Raw genomic sequence first — 13,848 nt, 5'->3', positions numbered from 1 at the left:
TTGGGAGGCCCCTGTGTCAGGGTGTACGGTAATTGCTCAGTTAACATTGTTGATTAAATAAATAGGAGTATTTCCTCCTTTATACCGTGCGAATTATCAGGGCACATACATCTCACATCCCAGAGCCAAGGTCATTTGTTTTTATCTCTCTTTAACAAGGTATACCGATTTCTTACAAAGTTTGTGGCGTAGATGGAAGAGAACTTCCCTTCCGTCCCCTCGTGGCCCCGCCCCCAACACCGCCCCACTGCGCGGGGCGCCCCCTGCTGCCCGCCGTGGGACCCTGGGGCCGTTCGCCACACCCCCCACTTTCTGTCGGCCCACAGGGCGTTGCCTGTGCCTTTAATTGGCATGTACCAAGTCCTTCCAGGATCTGTTTCCTCCCTGAGTCCCGGACGTTAAGAATCACGGGTCGAAGATGCAGTAGGAAGGAATATGGGGACAGTGTTGTATTTGGGGGGAGGTCTGGGCCCACAGGGAGCGAGAGGCGGCCCGGGGCTGGAGCGCGCCCTTGCGGCCCTCCCTGCCGCGCGCCGTAGTTCAGTCCCAAGATGGCGGCCACCATGAAGAAGGCGGTGAGTGGGGCGCTCCGGGTGCGGGATGCTTGGGCAGCGGGCGGGGGTTGGCCGCCGGGGGCCAGGCGCGGGCTGCCTGGGGTGTGCGGCTCTGAAGCCCGGCGTGGGGCCCGAGGCCGAGGCTCCGGCCCTGAGGGCAGCGCCGCGGCGAGGCCTCCCCGCGCCAGGCTCCCTGGATGTCTTCTCAGGCTCCCGGCCCGCCGAGGCGGGGCAGCCGGGCCGGGACCCTCGGGGGCCTCTGGGTCGCTTCTCGCGGTGCTGAGGACGGCCGTGGAGAGCCTGAGGACCCCGCGGCCCAGGCCTTGTCGTTGCGGTGGGAGAAGCGGAAGGTCCCATGGACTGCGGTTGGCCATCACGCTGGGCATATTACCTGGGTTGTCACATTGAACCTTCCCAAGTCCACAAGCATGGGTGCTACGGGCACCGTCCTTTGCAAGTAAGGAAGCAGAGGCCCAGAGTGGTGGAGTCACCTGCCCAAGGTCACACAGCTGTAAGGAGCAGAGCAGGACCCTGCATCCCCAGGTTGTTTGGCCCCAGAGCGCTTGTGTGTAGCCCTGAGCCACCCACATCCATACTCGATGTTCCTGTGTCTCCAAGATTAAAACTCTGTATTTTGAGGATAGACGGCGGACCAGGGGCAAGAAGCCGTCTGTTTATTATCTCTGAGCCTCCCGGCAACTTAGCAAAGACACGGTTTCCTCCCACTTTACAGATGGAGAAACTTAACAGAGCGGTTGGTGGCCTCAAAGTGACTCAGCTAATAAGCAGAGCTGGAGTTCGAACTCAGGTTTTATTTTGTTTTTCCCAAAGCCCACCTTTTATCCTACTAAGCAAGCTGAACTCCTATTTACAGCTTATGATTCACTGCGTCTACACAGGTGCTTAAAAATATCTAGAGAGAAGAAAAATAAAATGGGAAGGGGGCAAGGAAAGAATAACATCTGATAGTTATCGAGGCTTTCCTTTTTATTGTGCGCTAGGGAAGCACAGGTCTAAGCGAGTTGTATGCATTATTTTAATCCACAGTCCTTTTAGAGAGATTCTGCTTATCCTTATTTTACAGAGGAGGCAGCTAAAGTACCCAGCAAAGTTAGGATTCAAGTGAGCACAACCATTCTGACTCTAGAGCCCGTGTTTTTAACTTCCATGGTGTCTGATGAGAGTCCCCTGGCTAAAGGGATTTGCTTGCATTCAACTTCAAATTCCTTGGCTCTCCTACTCAGCAATATGCATAATCTGAGCCACCTGCTTCTGTTGTAGGGTGCAGAAAACCAGGACTGCCCCAGGCAAACCAGGGTGATTTGCTCACTCTGTTGGTCTGTCATCCACAAATTCTTATTGAGTGCCAGGGTAGGGGTCAGGGTTAGGGTGATTCAGATGAGTATGAAACTGTGAGATGCACACTGCCTCTATCTTGTATTTTAATGGTGTTTGTTAGGTATGGTGTTTAATTCCGTAGATGATACTAGTTGTATCCACTCCCCCCCCCCCGTTTGACAGGTGTGCAAACCAAAGTGCAGAGAGATGAAGTAAAGGTTGAGGGAATGGTAGAAAAATGATTTGAACCTTGGACTTGGCAAAACTTTTGATTACCAACATATTTTCATTCATTCAGCAAACTTTTTGAGCATGTGATATGGCACAATTTCAGATTTAGGGGATAAGCAGCAATGAGCAATACTAATGCTTCTATCCCCTTATCCTCATGGCATTGTAGAACTTACGTTCTGGGGGAGAGCAGTCATTACTCAATAGTCACACACAAGACTAGAACTTACAGCTCTGCTAAGGACTATGACAGAAAGGACTTGTGACATGAGGGCTGGAGTAAGGTCTGTTTTGTGACCAAAGAAGGCCTTCGTGAGAAGGTGTGATCTATACGATGACATAAGGAGGGGAAGAGAATGTTGGAAAGGGATGAGGCATTCTAGAGGGGGAGTATCACCTGCAGAGACCCAGGGTGCGTTTAAAGAAAGGGTGGCCAGAATGGCAGAGAATCGGGGGAGGTTGAGCCAAGAGAGTAAATGAACATACTGAGGGGTGGGTGGCGGCCAGAGCATGAAGGATTTTCTTCTTTCTCTTAGTAAGACTGACATGACAAATGCCCTAGCCTCCTGCAGGTGTCTTCCAGTGCTGTGAACAATTTCTGATAGGTTAACTGCACATACACTCTGGCTCTGTGCCCGCCCTGGGAGCATACAGGCACGTCAGTGAGTGAGCTTGAAATATCATAGGGATAGCCCTTTGAGTTTAATAAAAACTGTTTGAATTCGGAGTACTTCACATTTGTAACACGTTTACATCCCAATGGGTCATGGCTTTTCTGGTGAGTGCTTAGGTGTAGTGGTTCCGTCCTCTCCTCTCCAACGATTTGCTTTCCAAGATTTGGTTCTTGGCCATCAGAGGACTGTGTTTGATTTCTGTCCCTGATCCTGAGTACAAACGTCCCCTCCCCAGAGGGGCCATCTTTGACTTCCCTATCTAAGGAAGCCCCCTTCACTCCTTAGCCCCCAGCACTTGCAACCGACCCCTACAGCGTTTTGCTTTCCCCATCACGTGTATCATCATCGTCTAGCATCATCTCGTTCACCTTGTCTTTTGCCCACTTCCTTCGCTAGAATGTGAGCTTACAGCTGTTCACGAGGGTCGGACTACGGCAGCTCTCTGGCGTGTGGGAGACATTTACCAAGTAGTTGTTAAATGAATGACTGTGCTGTAGGCGTGAAAAGTGAATAAAAATACAAAGCAACAATTTTATATCATGGAGACTTGGCAGACACCTTTGAAAAACAAAAATAAAGGCAGACTGAAATGGGCCAGAATTTCCTTCTCCTGGGCTTTTAGAACACTGATGGACTCAGCTGTCCACCTTCTGCTGGTAATAGCCAATGCTCAGCGGGGCAAGACTGACTGTGCTTCCCTTTCCTCTCATAATCCTGTAAGATGCTGAGTCTGAGGGAAAGGGTACAGCCAGGGTCCAGGGAATTTTAATTTCCACTTTGAATCTTGAGCTGTCATATTTCTCCCTGGCCTAGCAGAATTTTCTTCTAGATCTTTGTCTGTTCTTCCTCTCTAATGATTTTTTGGTAAACATTGTTCAGGAAGTAAAGCACTCAGCTGTCATTTATTGAGAGGTGACTCCGTCCGCAGGTCCTCCTTTTATCACCCATGCAAGGTAGGAACTACCATTTTACAGGTAACAGACCTGAGGCGGCTACAAAAAATTGAATCATTTGTCCAGGTTCCTGCCTGCTTGGATTTGAATCCATTTACTAGTTCGACCACTCTGTGCTGCCTCAAATAAAAAAATACCTCCTTCCTCTTTGAGTTCTCGTGACTTTGTGAGCGGCAGTGAATGAGTACAACTGGCTGGCTTCTCTTAAGGCAGGAGTCCCTAACCTTTGGGGGTGTGGATCCCTTTGAGAATCTGAGGAAAACTGTGAAGACCCTTCCAGAAGAATGCACACACAGGATCTGCCATGCTGCACACAGTTTTAGGGGCTAAATGGACTTCTTAGTGTCTGTGGATCCGCAGTTAAGAATTAGCCCCTCCCCGCCAAAATGAAGCTTCACGCAATGTAGGAGTGTTCCAGAACAGTGAGATGAAAACAGAAGCCACTGGCATTAGTCACGGAAGGTGCTGACTTCTCACTTTTTGCTGTAAACAGAACTCCCCTGGGTGGCGTGCAGTTTAACCACGGACTTCACACACTGCCTCACACGCCGACTGTAGCCCTTAACCCCAGTGAGAAAACCACCGTTAAGGAAACAGACTCCAGATCCCACGTACACGCTGGGGGCTGCTGTGCGGTGAGGCTAGGACAGGAAACGCCTGCTTTGGAAGGATAGAAACAGGTGGCCAAAGTCCTTCACAACTTTTCAGAAACTGTGTGTATGTGAGTCTGATCAAGCAGGATTTAGATTCAAATTCAGAAACAATGTATTAGCCTCAGTTGTGTGTCAGGCCAGCCCCGTGGTAGTTGCTTTCATGGGAATTACCCTGTTCAAGCCTCAGGATGACAAGTGCATCTATAAATACATATTCAAGTTTTCAGGCCCTCAGTATTTAAACTCTGCAGGCAAGCAGGAACTCTCTAGAATTCTCCATTCCCGTTTGCTTCAGGAATTGCTTACTTCTTATGTAGGCAGAATCACTCGAATGCCAAGATATCTGAATGTGGACTTCCCTTTGGTTTCTATAGTGCAGCTCAGTGTTTCCCAACCTCCAGATTCTTAACAATCGTGCACAAGGTTGAACATTCACAGCTATATGTATCGTGATATAAAGGATATTTTTCAGGATCTCCTCTGGGTCTCTGATGCTGAGCCTGATGGATGTCGAAGTGTTTGCTGTGTGATGAGAGTCCAGGACGGGGGAGGGCTGAGTTCCAGGTGTCTGCCTTGGTGTTCTGTCCACTGAGCTCCAATCTTGCTTGACCCAACAGGTTGTCTTTCAACCTCTGGAGAAATAAAAGTGTACATCTCTTATGTGACCAGTCACGAGAGACCAGGCGAAGGGATGAGCCGTGGTAGTTGTGAATCATTACAAAAGAGCAAAAATAGTCTTTGTTGATGCTCTCTCTCTTTCCTCCTTGACAGTATAATCAAGTACTCTTGTTCTTCCTTTATAAATAAGGGGAAACTCTAAGGAGAATCCGGTATTCATCTTATTATTATTTGTTTAATATGTGGTCCCCCTTTGAGAATCAGATGAAAGCAAAGGACTTCCCGTTGACTCTTACAAATGTGCGTGATTGCATGCGTGTGCACACCTTCAATTTCTAAGACCTAGTGGACCTGTCTGGTCCCGTGAGTCAGCTTTCCTGGGTTGAAGTCGACTTCCACCACTTAGTGGCTGTGTGACTTTAGGGAAATTACTTACCCTCTCTGGGCCACACATTCTCCCTCTGTAAAATGGTGCTACTTCCGAATGATCCTACTTACTAAGATTTATTGGAGGATTAGCAGTGATGATAAAGCACTGAGAAAGTTCCTGATACGTAGTAAGAGCTCAATAAATGTTAGTTATTTTATGACTTTATAGATACTGTATGTCATCTAAGTACTCTAATTTTATTTACAAATTTAATCACACTAAATATTTTTAAATATTTGATTTTAATCATTTTATAGTATATTATACCTTATTCTTAATTAAGACATGTAAACATGTTCTGTGTTAGAAGAAACATGATTTTTACCGTGTGTGGTATATAGCCTCTGAAATGCGTAGTAACCTTCGGGCCAGTGAATCATTTGCATTAAACATTAAAAACTGTCAGATTTCTGACAACTGCTCTAAACTTATGCAGGTTTTAACTCTGAAAGCAGAAACTGGTATGAAGCATTTACCAGAACTCACTACCACATCATTTTTGCTCCCCGGGTTATTTGGATGAAAAAATGTTCTAACTCAAGAAATTCTGCTCAGGGCCAAAGTTGGCTGACTTGATTCAGGACTTATTTTTAATTGTTTATATTTGAAATGTTTCTGTAGCTTAGGCATTGTTCCGTAGAATATCACAAGAGATGACGGATGTATGAACAAACCCTGAGCTGCTGGAGCAAAAACTTACAAGGCCTGTGTTTGTGATTCTCTGTACCTTCTGTGATTCTTGACTGTATGAGGGCAAATCGTTTATTGAATTATTTCAGAGTTATGTAAAAAGCTAACGTGTAACTTCGCCAGTAAAATTAATTCTACAAAAAATCAAAATGTTTTCTCAGGCTGCAGAAGATGTCAACGTTACTTTTGAAGATCAACAAAAGATAAACAAATTTGCACGGAATACAAGTAGAATCACAGAGCTGAAGGAGGAAATAGAAGTAAAAAAGGTATTAAAGAGATTATCTTATTTAAGAAAAATGAAAGGTCTTTATACTATGGCTTTTTTTTTTTTTTTTTTTTTGAGAGAGAGAGGGAGAGCGGGTGCGAAAGCAGGGTGTTAGGGGGCAGAGGGAGAGGGAGAGAGTATCCTAAGCAGCCTCCACGCCCAGCATGGAGCCCGATGTGGGTTTTGATCCCACAAACCTGAGATCATGACCCGAGTTGAAATCAAGAGTCAGACCCTTAACCGACTGAGCCTCCCAGGCACCCCTATTCTACAGCTTTTCAAAACTGAATTCAGTAATAGTGATTCTATTTCTCTGGGCACTTTATTGCAGATGATATAATCCACTGTAGTCAGTTTAAGAAAAAAGACCTTGTTGAAGGGCTGTGTGACAACTTTCAACTTGTTGAGGGGTGAGCCTGGGCTGGCCTCTCAGAGAACATGGCTGGCCATGGAACTGCTGCCATTTCCAGGGACCCCAGAACCCGCCGCCGCCTCCAGCAGGGGCCACCCCGGGCCCTGCCTGCCCCGCACGTCAGGCCTGTGCCCAGGCTCTCCGTGGGTGACCGTCTGAGCTGAGGTGCAGTTCAAGGGCAGCTGACTGGTGGAATTTAAGTTCATAGCTGCTTTCATCCTCTCATCAGGCGAGGCTGAGAAATGGCGGTTTGTTCTGTTTCCGTTCTGCCGCAGGAAGGCAGAATTCACCCGGTGGGAACTGCTAGGGTAGGAGGACATTTTGAGCGGCCACAGATGCCCACTGTCCCCCACCGGTGCTCGTAGCAATGTGGAAGGAGCTAGAGGACAATGAGTTAGTTCTTGAGCACTTCCTTAGGAAATGCCATCGAGAAATGTAAGAAAGTCTTATGTTAGTGCGATGATACCTTTGCGAAAGGGTCTTTCACAGAGTTGATGTCCCCAAATTAAAATTGGCTACTCACCTCTATAAGGGAACTTTGAGTGTGCTTTTCATTGCTGTTTGCTTTTGTGTTTCTAGAAACAACTCCAGAATTTAGAAGATGCTTGTGAGGATATCATGCTTGCAGATGATGATTGCTTAATGATACCTTATCAAATTGGTGATGTTTTCATTAGCCATTCTCAAGAAGAAACACAGGAAATGTTAGAAGAAGCAAAGGTATGGTGGAGTCTTTCCCTGGGTGAGGGAGGCTAACGCTCCTGTGAGGGTGTGTGTTATAAAGAACACACAGTTCTAGGTGTAGGGAAATAACGGGTGCTAGGTAACAGTACTCCACGGGTTTTTACAACGTCCCAGGCATGCCGTGAGAGCCTTGCAGGCATGATCTTATTCAGTCCTGACAAGGGCTCTGAGATTGGGACGGTTCATCCCAATTTAGAATTGAAGGGTAGAGGCTAGGAAAGGTCAGGGGACTTACTCAAGGTGACACAGAGGGAGTGGCCTTTCGACTGCAGAACCCATGCTCTAAACTAACTGTGGGGAAACTGTAGAATATTATAAGGTAGAAAAGGAAAATGGCCTGTGATCCCATTACCCAGAAGTAATCATCCATAATGAACATTCTCATTGGTTCTTTTATGTTTTCACCTTCTCTTTTCTCTGTGTAGGTTTGCTTCCCATTTTGGTCAGTCAGCCTCCCACCAGAAGTATTTTCTTGTTCTATTTAATGTTCATTTGCCCAACAAATCTTCATCGGGGGCCTGCTCTGGGGCAAGCACACATGCTTTAAAACCATCATTTTTGACAACTGTTGGAGGTGATGCTGGTGGACACCAATTCTGTTCACTGCCCTCCTGTTAGCATGCATTTGTTTCCAGTATTTTCCTACAGTAATGCTGCAGTGAGCATTCTTACACCTGAGTCTTTTTCACATTTAGGAAATTCTTTTAAGGAAATAACCAGACAGGTGGCCTTCCTGGGTCAGATTTATTGACAACATTTGAGGCATCTGAGACATGATATGAAATTAGTTTCCGACTCATACGCCGTCCAACTCTCTGAAAGGAGCAGTCACATTGTGCATGAGAAGCTGATGGCAATCAAACATTTTCTAATTCTTTTGCAGTTTGCTTAATTAATCTGGATATTACTTAAAATGTTAGTCTTCCTTCTTCAAATGTCATAGAAAGCAATAATTCCTCCGAATTAAACCCATATTTAATAAACCATGGGAAGAATTAACATTTTTACTCCTGAGTCTTCCTATGCAGAAACATTGGTGTTTCCCCTTGTGTTTAAATCTTTTCTTTCACAGTAAAATTTTATAATTTTATTCTTTTTTACCCATCCTAACCATCTTGTGGGAAGTATTTCAAGATAGTTTATGGTTTTTGTCACTGCTGTGAACATGCCACCCTCCCCGCCCCCCCCACAGCTAGTGAACCTTTATTCTGTTATTCATTCATTCATTCATTCATTCATTCATTCATTCATTCATTCCAGAAGTATTTGTTGAGTGCTTACTCTGTATCAGGGTATGCCATGAACTGGGGCACGGCGGGGGGGGCGGGCTGCGGGGGGGGGGGCCTGGTTCCTGCCTGCAGGGAGTAGATAGTGTAAATGGAAGGAGAGAGTTCAGCAAGCATAACCAGTAATGAGTGGAAGGTGGTGTGGGCCTAGAGGTGCGTAAGAACATAGAGCAAAGGAGTGCACGTGGTCAGGAGGGGCTCTCTGGGAAGGAAGCGACTCAGCAGTAAGTGGGTATTTGCCAGAATGGGGGACAGGATGTTCCAGACTGATGTACGATGGTCGTGTGTAAATGGTCATAGAAAGATCATGGCACAAAACACAACTGAGAGAAGTTCTAATTTGCTGGAGATTCGGGAGCATCTGAAATTGTGGCCACATCTTGAAGAACTCTGTCCATCGAGTTGATAAGTTGACTTGACTTTCGCAGGGGTCAGCAAACATTCTGTGCCGGGCCAGACGGCAGATATCGCAGGCTTTGTGGGCCACCCGGGCTCTGTCACAACTGCTGTGAAAGCAGGATGTGTAAATGCGTGCCTATGGCCGCGTTCCAGGAAAACTGCATGAACAAGCATCAGGCCAGGTCTGGCCTGTGGGCTGCAGTTTTTGCTCACCTGGCCCTAAGGCGAAGAGGAGCCTTTCAGGGGCTTTTAAGAAACGAGTGATGCATGATAGGACTTGTGCTTTTATTTTATTTATTTATTTATTTATTTATTTATTTATTTATTTATTTATTTAAAAGATTTTATTTATTTATTTGACAGAGACAACCAGCGAGAGAGGGAACACAAACAGGGGGAGTGGGAGAGGAAGAAGCAGGCTCCTAGCGGAGGAGCCTGATGTGGGGCTCGATCCCAGAGCACCGGGATCACGCCCTGAGCAGAAGGCAGACACTTAATGACTGCGCCACCCAGGCGCCCCAGGACTTGTGCTTTTAAAATAATTTTCCTGCATGTTATAATCTCACTCATGAACTGAGTTTTCTGGATAGAGAAGTTTTATCTCCTTTCTAATAGCTGTACAACTTTCTTTTTTTTTTTTTTAAGATTTTTTTGATTTATTTGACAGAGAGAGAGACAGCCAGCGAGAGAGGGAACACAAGCAGGGGGAGTGGGAGAGGAAGAAGCAGGCTCCCAGAGGAGCAGGGAGCCTGATGCGGGGCTCGATCCCAGAACCCTGGGATCACTCCCTGAGCTGAAGGCAGATGCTTAACGACTGAGCCACCCAGGCGCCCCTGTACATCTTATTTCTGTTTCTTGCAATGTGGTTCTCAAACTTTTAGCATGTGTCAGAGTCCCCCAGAGGCCTTGTTGAAAATTCCAATCACTGACATCCCAAGAATTTCCAAATCAGGAGGCCTGGAGTGCAGCCCCAGAATTTGGGTTTCTAACAAGTTTCCAAGTGATCTGGGGGCTGTACTTTGAGATTCATCCGCCAGATTTCTAAAAGAATAACATTGTCAATACTAGGCATTCTTCCCTTCTTCCTGATGTTAATGTCATGTGTGTGACTTAGTATTTTTTTGGTCATGTTTAGGAAAAATCCTTTTTTTTTTTTTTTTAAGATTTTATTTATTAGTGAGAGAGAAAGAGCGAGCATGAGCAGGGGGCAGAGGGAGAAGCTGGCTCCCCACTGAGCAAGGAGCCCTATGTGGAACTCAATCCCAGGACCCTGGGATCATGACCGGAGCCGAAGGCAGACACTTAACCCACTGAGCCGGCTGGAGAAATCCTTTTTTTGATCCTGGCCAGGAAGCAACTTCTGCGTTCCCTGCATTTCATGTGGGCAGCGCTGCTCTGTGGCCCTTGTTAGCACTCCCTCTCAAAGTGGCTCCAGGGACCACGCAGTTGGTGAAAATTTCTCCCAGATTCTGACTCTAAGTTGTTATTCTTTTTTTAAAATAAATTTTTATTATGTTATGTTAGTCACCATACAGTACATCACTAGTTTTTGATGTAGTGTTCCATGATTCATTGTTGGCGTATAACACCCGTGCTCCATGCAATACGTGCCCTCCTTAATACTCATCACCAGCCTAGCCGCATCCCCCATGCCCCTCCCCTCTGAAACCCTGTTTGTTTCCCAGAGTCCTTAGTCTCTCGTGGTTCATTCCCCATTCTGATTACCCCCCTTCATTCTTCCCTTCCTTCTCCTGCCAATCTCCCTGCTATTCCTTATGTTCCATAAATGAGTGAAACCATATGATAATTGTCTTTCTCTGCTTGACTTATTTCACTTAGCATAATCTCCTCCAGTCCCATCCATGTTGCTGCAAATGTTGGGTGATCGTTCTTTCTGATGGCTGAGTAATATTGCATTGTATATATGGACCACATCTTCTTTATCCATTCGTCTGTCGAAGGGCATCTAGGCTCCTTCCACAATTTAGCTATTGTGGACAATGCTGCTATGAACATTGGGGTGCATATCACCCTTCGCTTCACTATGTCTGTGTCTTTGGGGTAAATACCCAGTAGAGCAATTGCTGGGTCATAGGGTAGCTCAATTTTTAACTTTTTAAGGGACCTCCACACTGTTTTCCAAAGTGGCTGTACCAACTTGCATTCCTACCAACAGTGTAAGAGGGCTCCCCTTTCTCCACATCCTCTCCAACATTTGTTGTTTCTTGCCTTGTCAATTTTTGCCTTTCTAACTGGCGTAAGGTGGTATCTCAATGTGGTTTTGATTTGAATTTCCCTAATGGCTAATGATTTTGAACATTTTTTCATGTGTCTGTTAGCCATTTGTATGTTTTCATTGGAAAAGTGTCTGTTCATATCTTCTGCCCATTTTTTTGATTTGATTATTTGTTTCTCGTGTATTGAGTTTGAGAAGTTCTTTGTAGATCTTGGATACCAGCCTTTTATCTGTAGTTTCATTGGCAAATATATTCTCCCATTCTGTGGGTTGCCTCTTTGTTTTGATGACTGTTTCCTTTGCTGCGCAGAAACTTTTTATCTTGATGAAATCCCGAAAGTTCATTTTTTCTTTTGTTTCTCTTGCCTTTGGAGATGTGTCATGAAAGAAGTTGCTGTGGCCAGTGTCAAATAGGTTACAGTCTATGTTCTCCTCTATGTTTTTGATGGATTCCTGTCTCACGTCGAGGTCTTTCATCCATTTGGAGTTTATCTTTGTGTACGGTGTGAGAGAGTGGTCCAGTTTCATTCTTTTGTATATAGCTGTCCAATTTTCGCAGCACCATTTATTGAAGAGACTGTCTTTTTTCCACTGGATGTTTTTTCCTGCTTTGTCAAAAATTAGTTGACCATAGAGCTGAGGGTCCATTTCTGGAGTCTCTGTTCTGTTCCACTGGTCTATGTGTCTGTTTTTGTGCCAGTACCATGCTGTCTTTGTGATCACAGCTTTGTAGTATAGCTTGAAATCAGGCAACGTGATGCCCCCAGCTTTGTTTTTCTTTTTCAACATTTCCTTGGCAGTTTGGGGTCTTTTCTGGTTCCACACAAATTTTAGGATTGTTTGTTCCAGCTCTTTGAAAAATGTCATTGGTATTTTGATAGGGATGGCGTTGAAAGTGTATATTGCTCTGGGTAGCATAGACATTTTAACTATGTTTATTCTTCCGATCTATGCGCATGGAATGTTTTCCCATCTTTTTGTGTCTTCTTCAGTGACTTTCATCAGTGTTCTGTAGTTTCTAGAGTATAGATCCTTTACCTCTCTGGTTAAGTTTATTCCGAGATATCTTAAGGTTTTTGGTGCTATTGTGAATGGAATGGATTCCCTAATTTCTCTTTCTTCAGTCTCATTGTTCATGTATAGAAATGCAATTGATTTCTGAGCATTGATTTTGTATCCCGCCACATTACTGAATTGTTCTATGAGTTCTAGTAATTTGTGGGTGGAGTCTTCTGGGTTTTCCATATAAAGTATCATGTCATCTGCGAAGAGAGAGTTTGACTTCTTCTTTGCCAATTTGAATACCTATAAGTTGTTATTTTTAATTAGCGGTGGTCGTGTGAATTTTTATCCTTTCTTCTAGTTTCGTAGTTATTTTTGTGGGAAGTTGGAAGAGGCTGTATTAGAAGCCAGGCCTTTGATAAACTGTTTACCAGAAGTGTTTGTATAGAGGTTCTCTCTTTATTAGGGTGTGATAATTTAGGAATTAATTTTCTTTTATCCATTTTGTTTTTTAAATCAGCAAAAACTGGGAAGACAGGCTTGATTTGTTCTATAATAAGCAGATATCAATCATGAATTAAAAATGGCCACATTCAGACTTTTGGTTTAGATTTAATTAATCAGTGTTCTCTAGCTGCCTGTCCCAAGTTTAGAAAGTTTGACCTAAAATTCTTCCCAAATATTATTTCATGCACAGATGCTCAGAAACCATCCATTGAACAGGATTAATTTAAACAATTTTTTTCCCCCAGAAAAATCTGCAAGAAGAAATCGATGCCTTAGAAGCCAGAGTGGAGTCAATTCAGCGAGTGTTAGCGGATCTGAAAGTTCAGTTATATGCAAAATTCGGAAGCAACATAAACCTCGAAGCTGATGACAGTTAAACATTTTATAATACTTTTTTTTTAATTTGTTTAATAAACTTGAATATTGTTTAAAATGATAATTTCCCTTCTTCAAATGATATGGAAAGCAAAACTTTCTTTTTTTAAAATTTTCATTTATTTAATGGAAACTTGCCTATTTTCACATGTCTTGCTTATTTATTTTATATTTTTAAAAGAAGACAGTATTCATCTATGTATTTTGCATAACGATTCTATCAAGTGTAGGGGCTTTATGTCATGTTATTAAAATCGGTTGAGCAACCTTTTATGTTTCTATATTATCATTTAGAATATGTGTTGCAGTTCTTATTTCTAAGAAAAGTGAACGGTTGGGTCGTGTTTATATATGTCTCTTCCAGCTGCTATTTAGAGGTGGTGAAAGCACTTTAGAAACCACTGTATCTGTCTACCACCAAAACTTTGTCAGACACTAAAAACAAGTACATATTGCATTTAAATTTATGTACTAAATG

The 13,848-nt window shown here is 44.2% G+C and overlaps 1 protein-coding gene across 1 annotated transcript; it reads left to right on the top strand.

The window, feature by feature from the left end:
• Positions 1 to 376: 376 nt before the first annotated feature.
• Positions 377 to 13,641, top strand: PFDN4 (prefoldin subunit 4). Its single transcript, XM_045808442.2, has 4 exons — positions 377 to 575; positions 6,303 to 6,410; positions 7,401 to 7,541; positions 13,241 to 13,641. Exons 1-4 carry the CDS (start codon positions 552 to 554, stop codon positions 13,370 to 13,372), a joined length of 405 nt encoding a protein of 134 aa, XP_045664398.1. The 5' UTR covers positions 377 to 551; the 3' UTR covers positions 13,373 to 13,641.
• Positions 13,642 to 13,848: the final 207 nt, after the last annotated feature.

Source organism: Ursus americanus, chromosome 22 (assembly GCF_024610735.1).
Source record: "Ursus americanus isolate L20-20 chromosome 22, mUrsAme1.1.p, whole genome shotgun sequence".
Lineage (NCBI taxonomy): Eukaryota > Metazoa > Chordata > Mammalia > Carnivora > Ursidae > Ursus > Ursus americanus.
The sequence above is the reverse complement of the archived record's forward strand: the minus strand, read 5'-3'. Positions and strand labels throughout refer to the sequence as shown.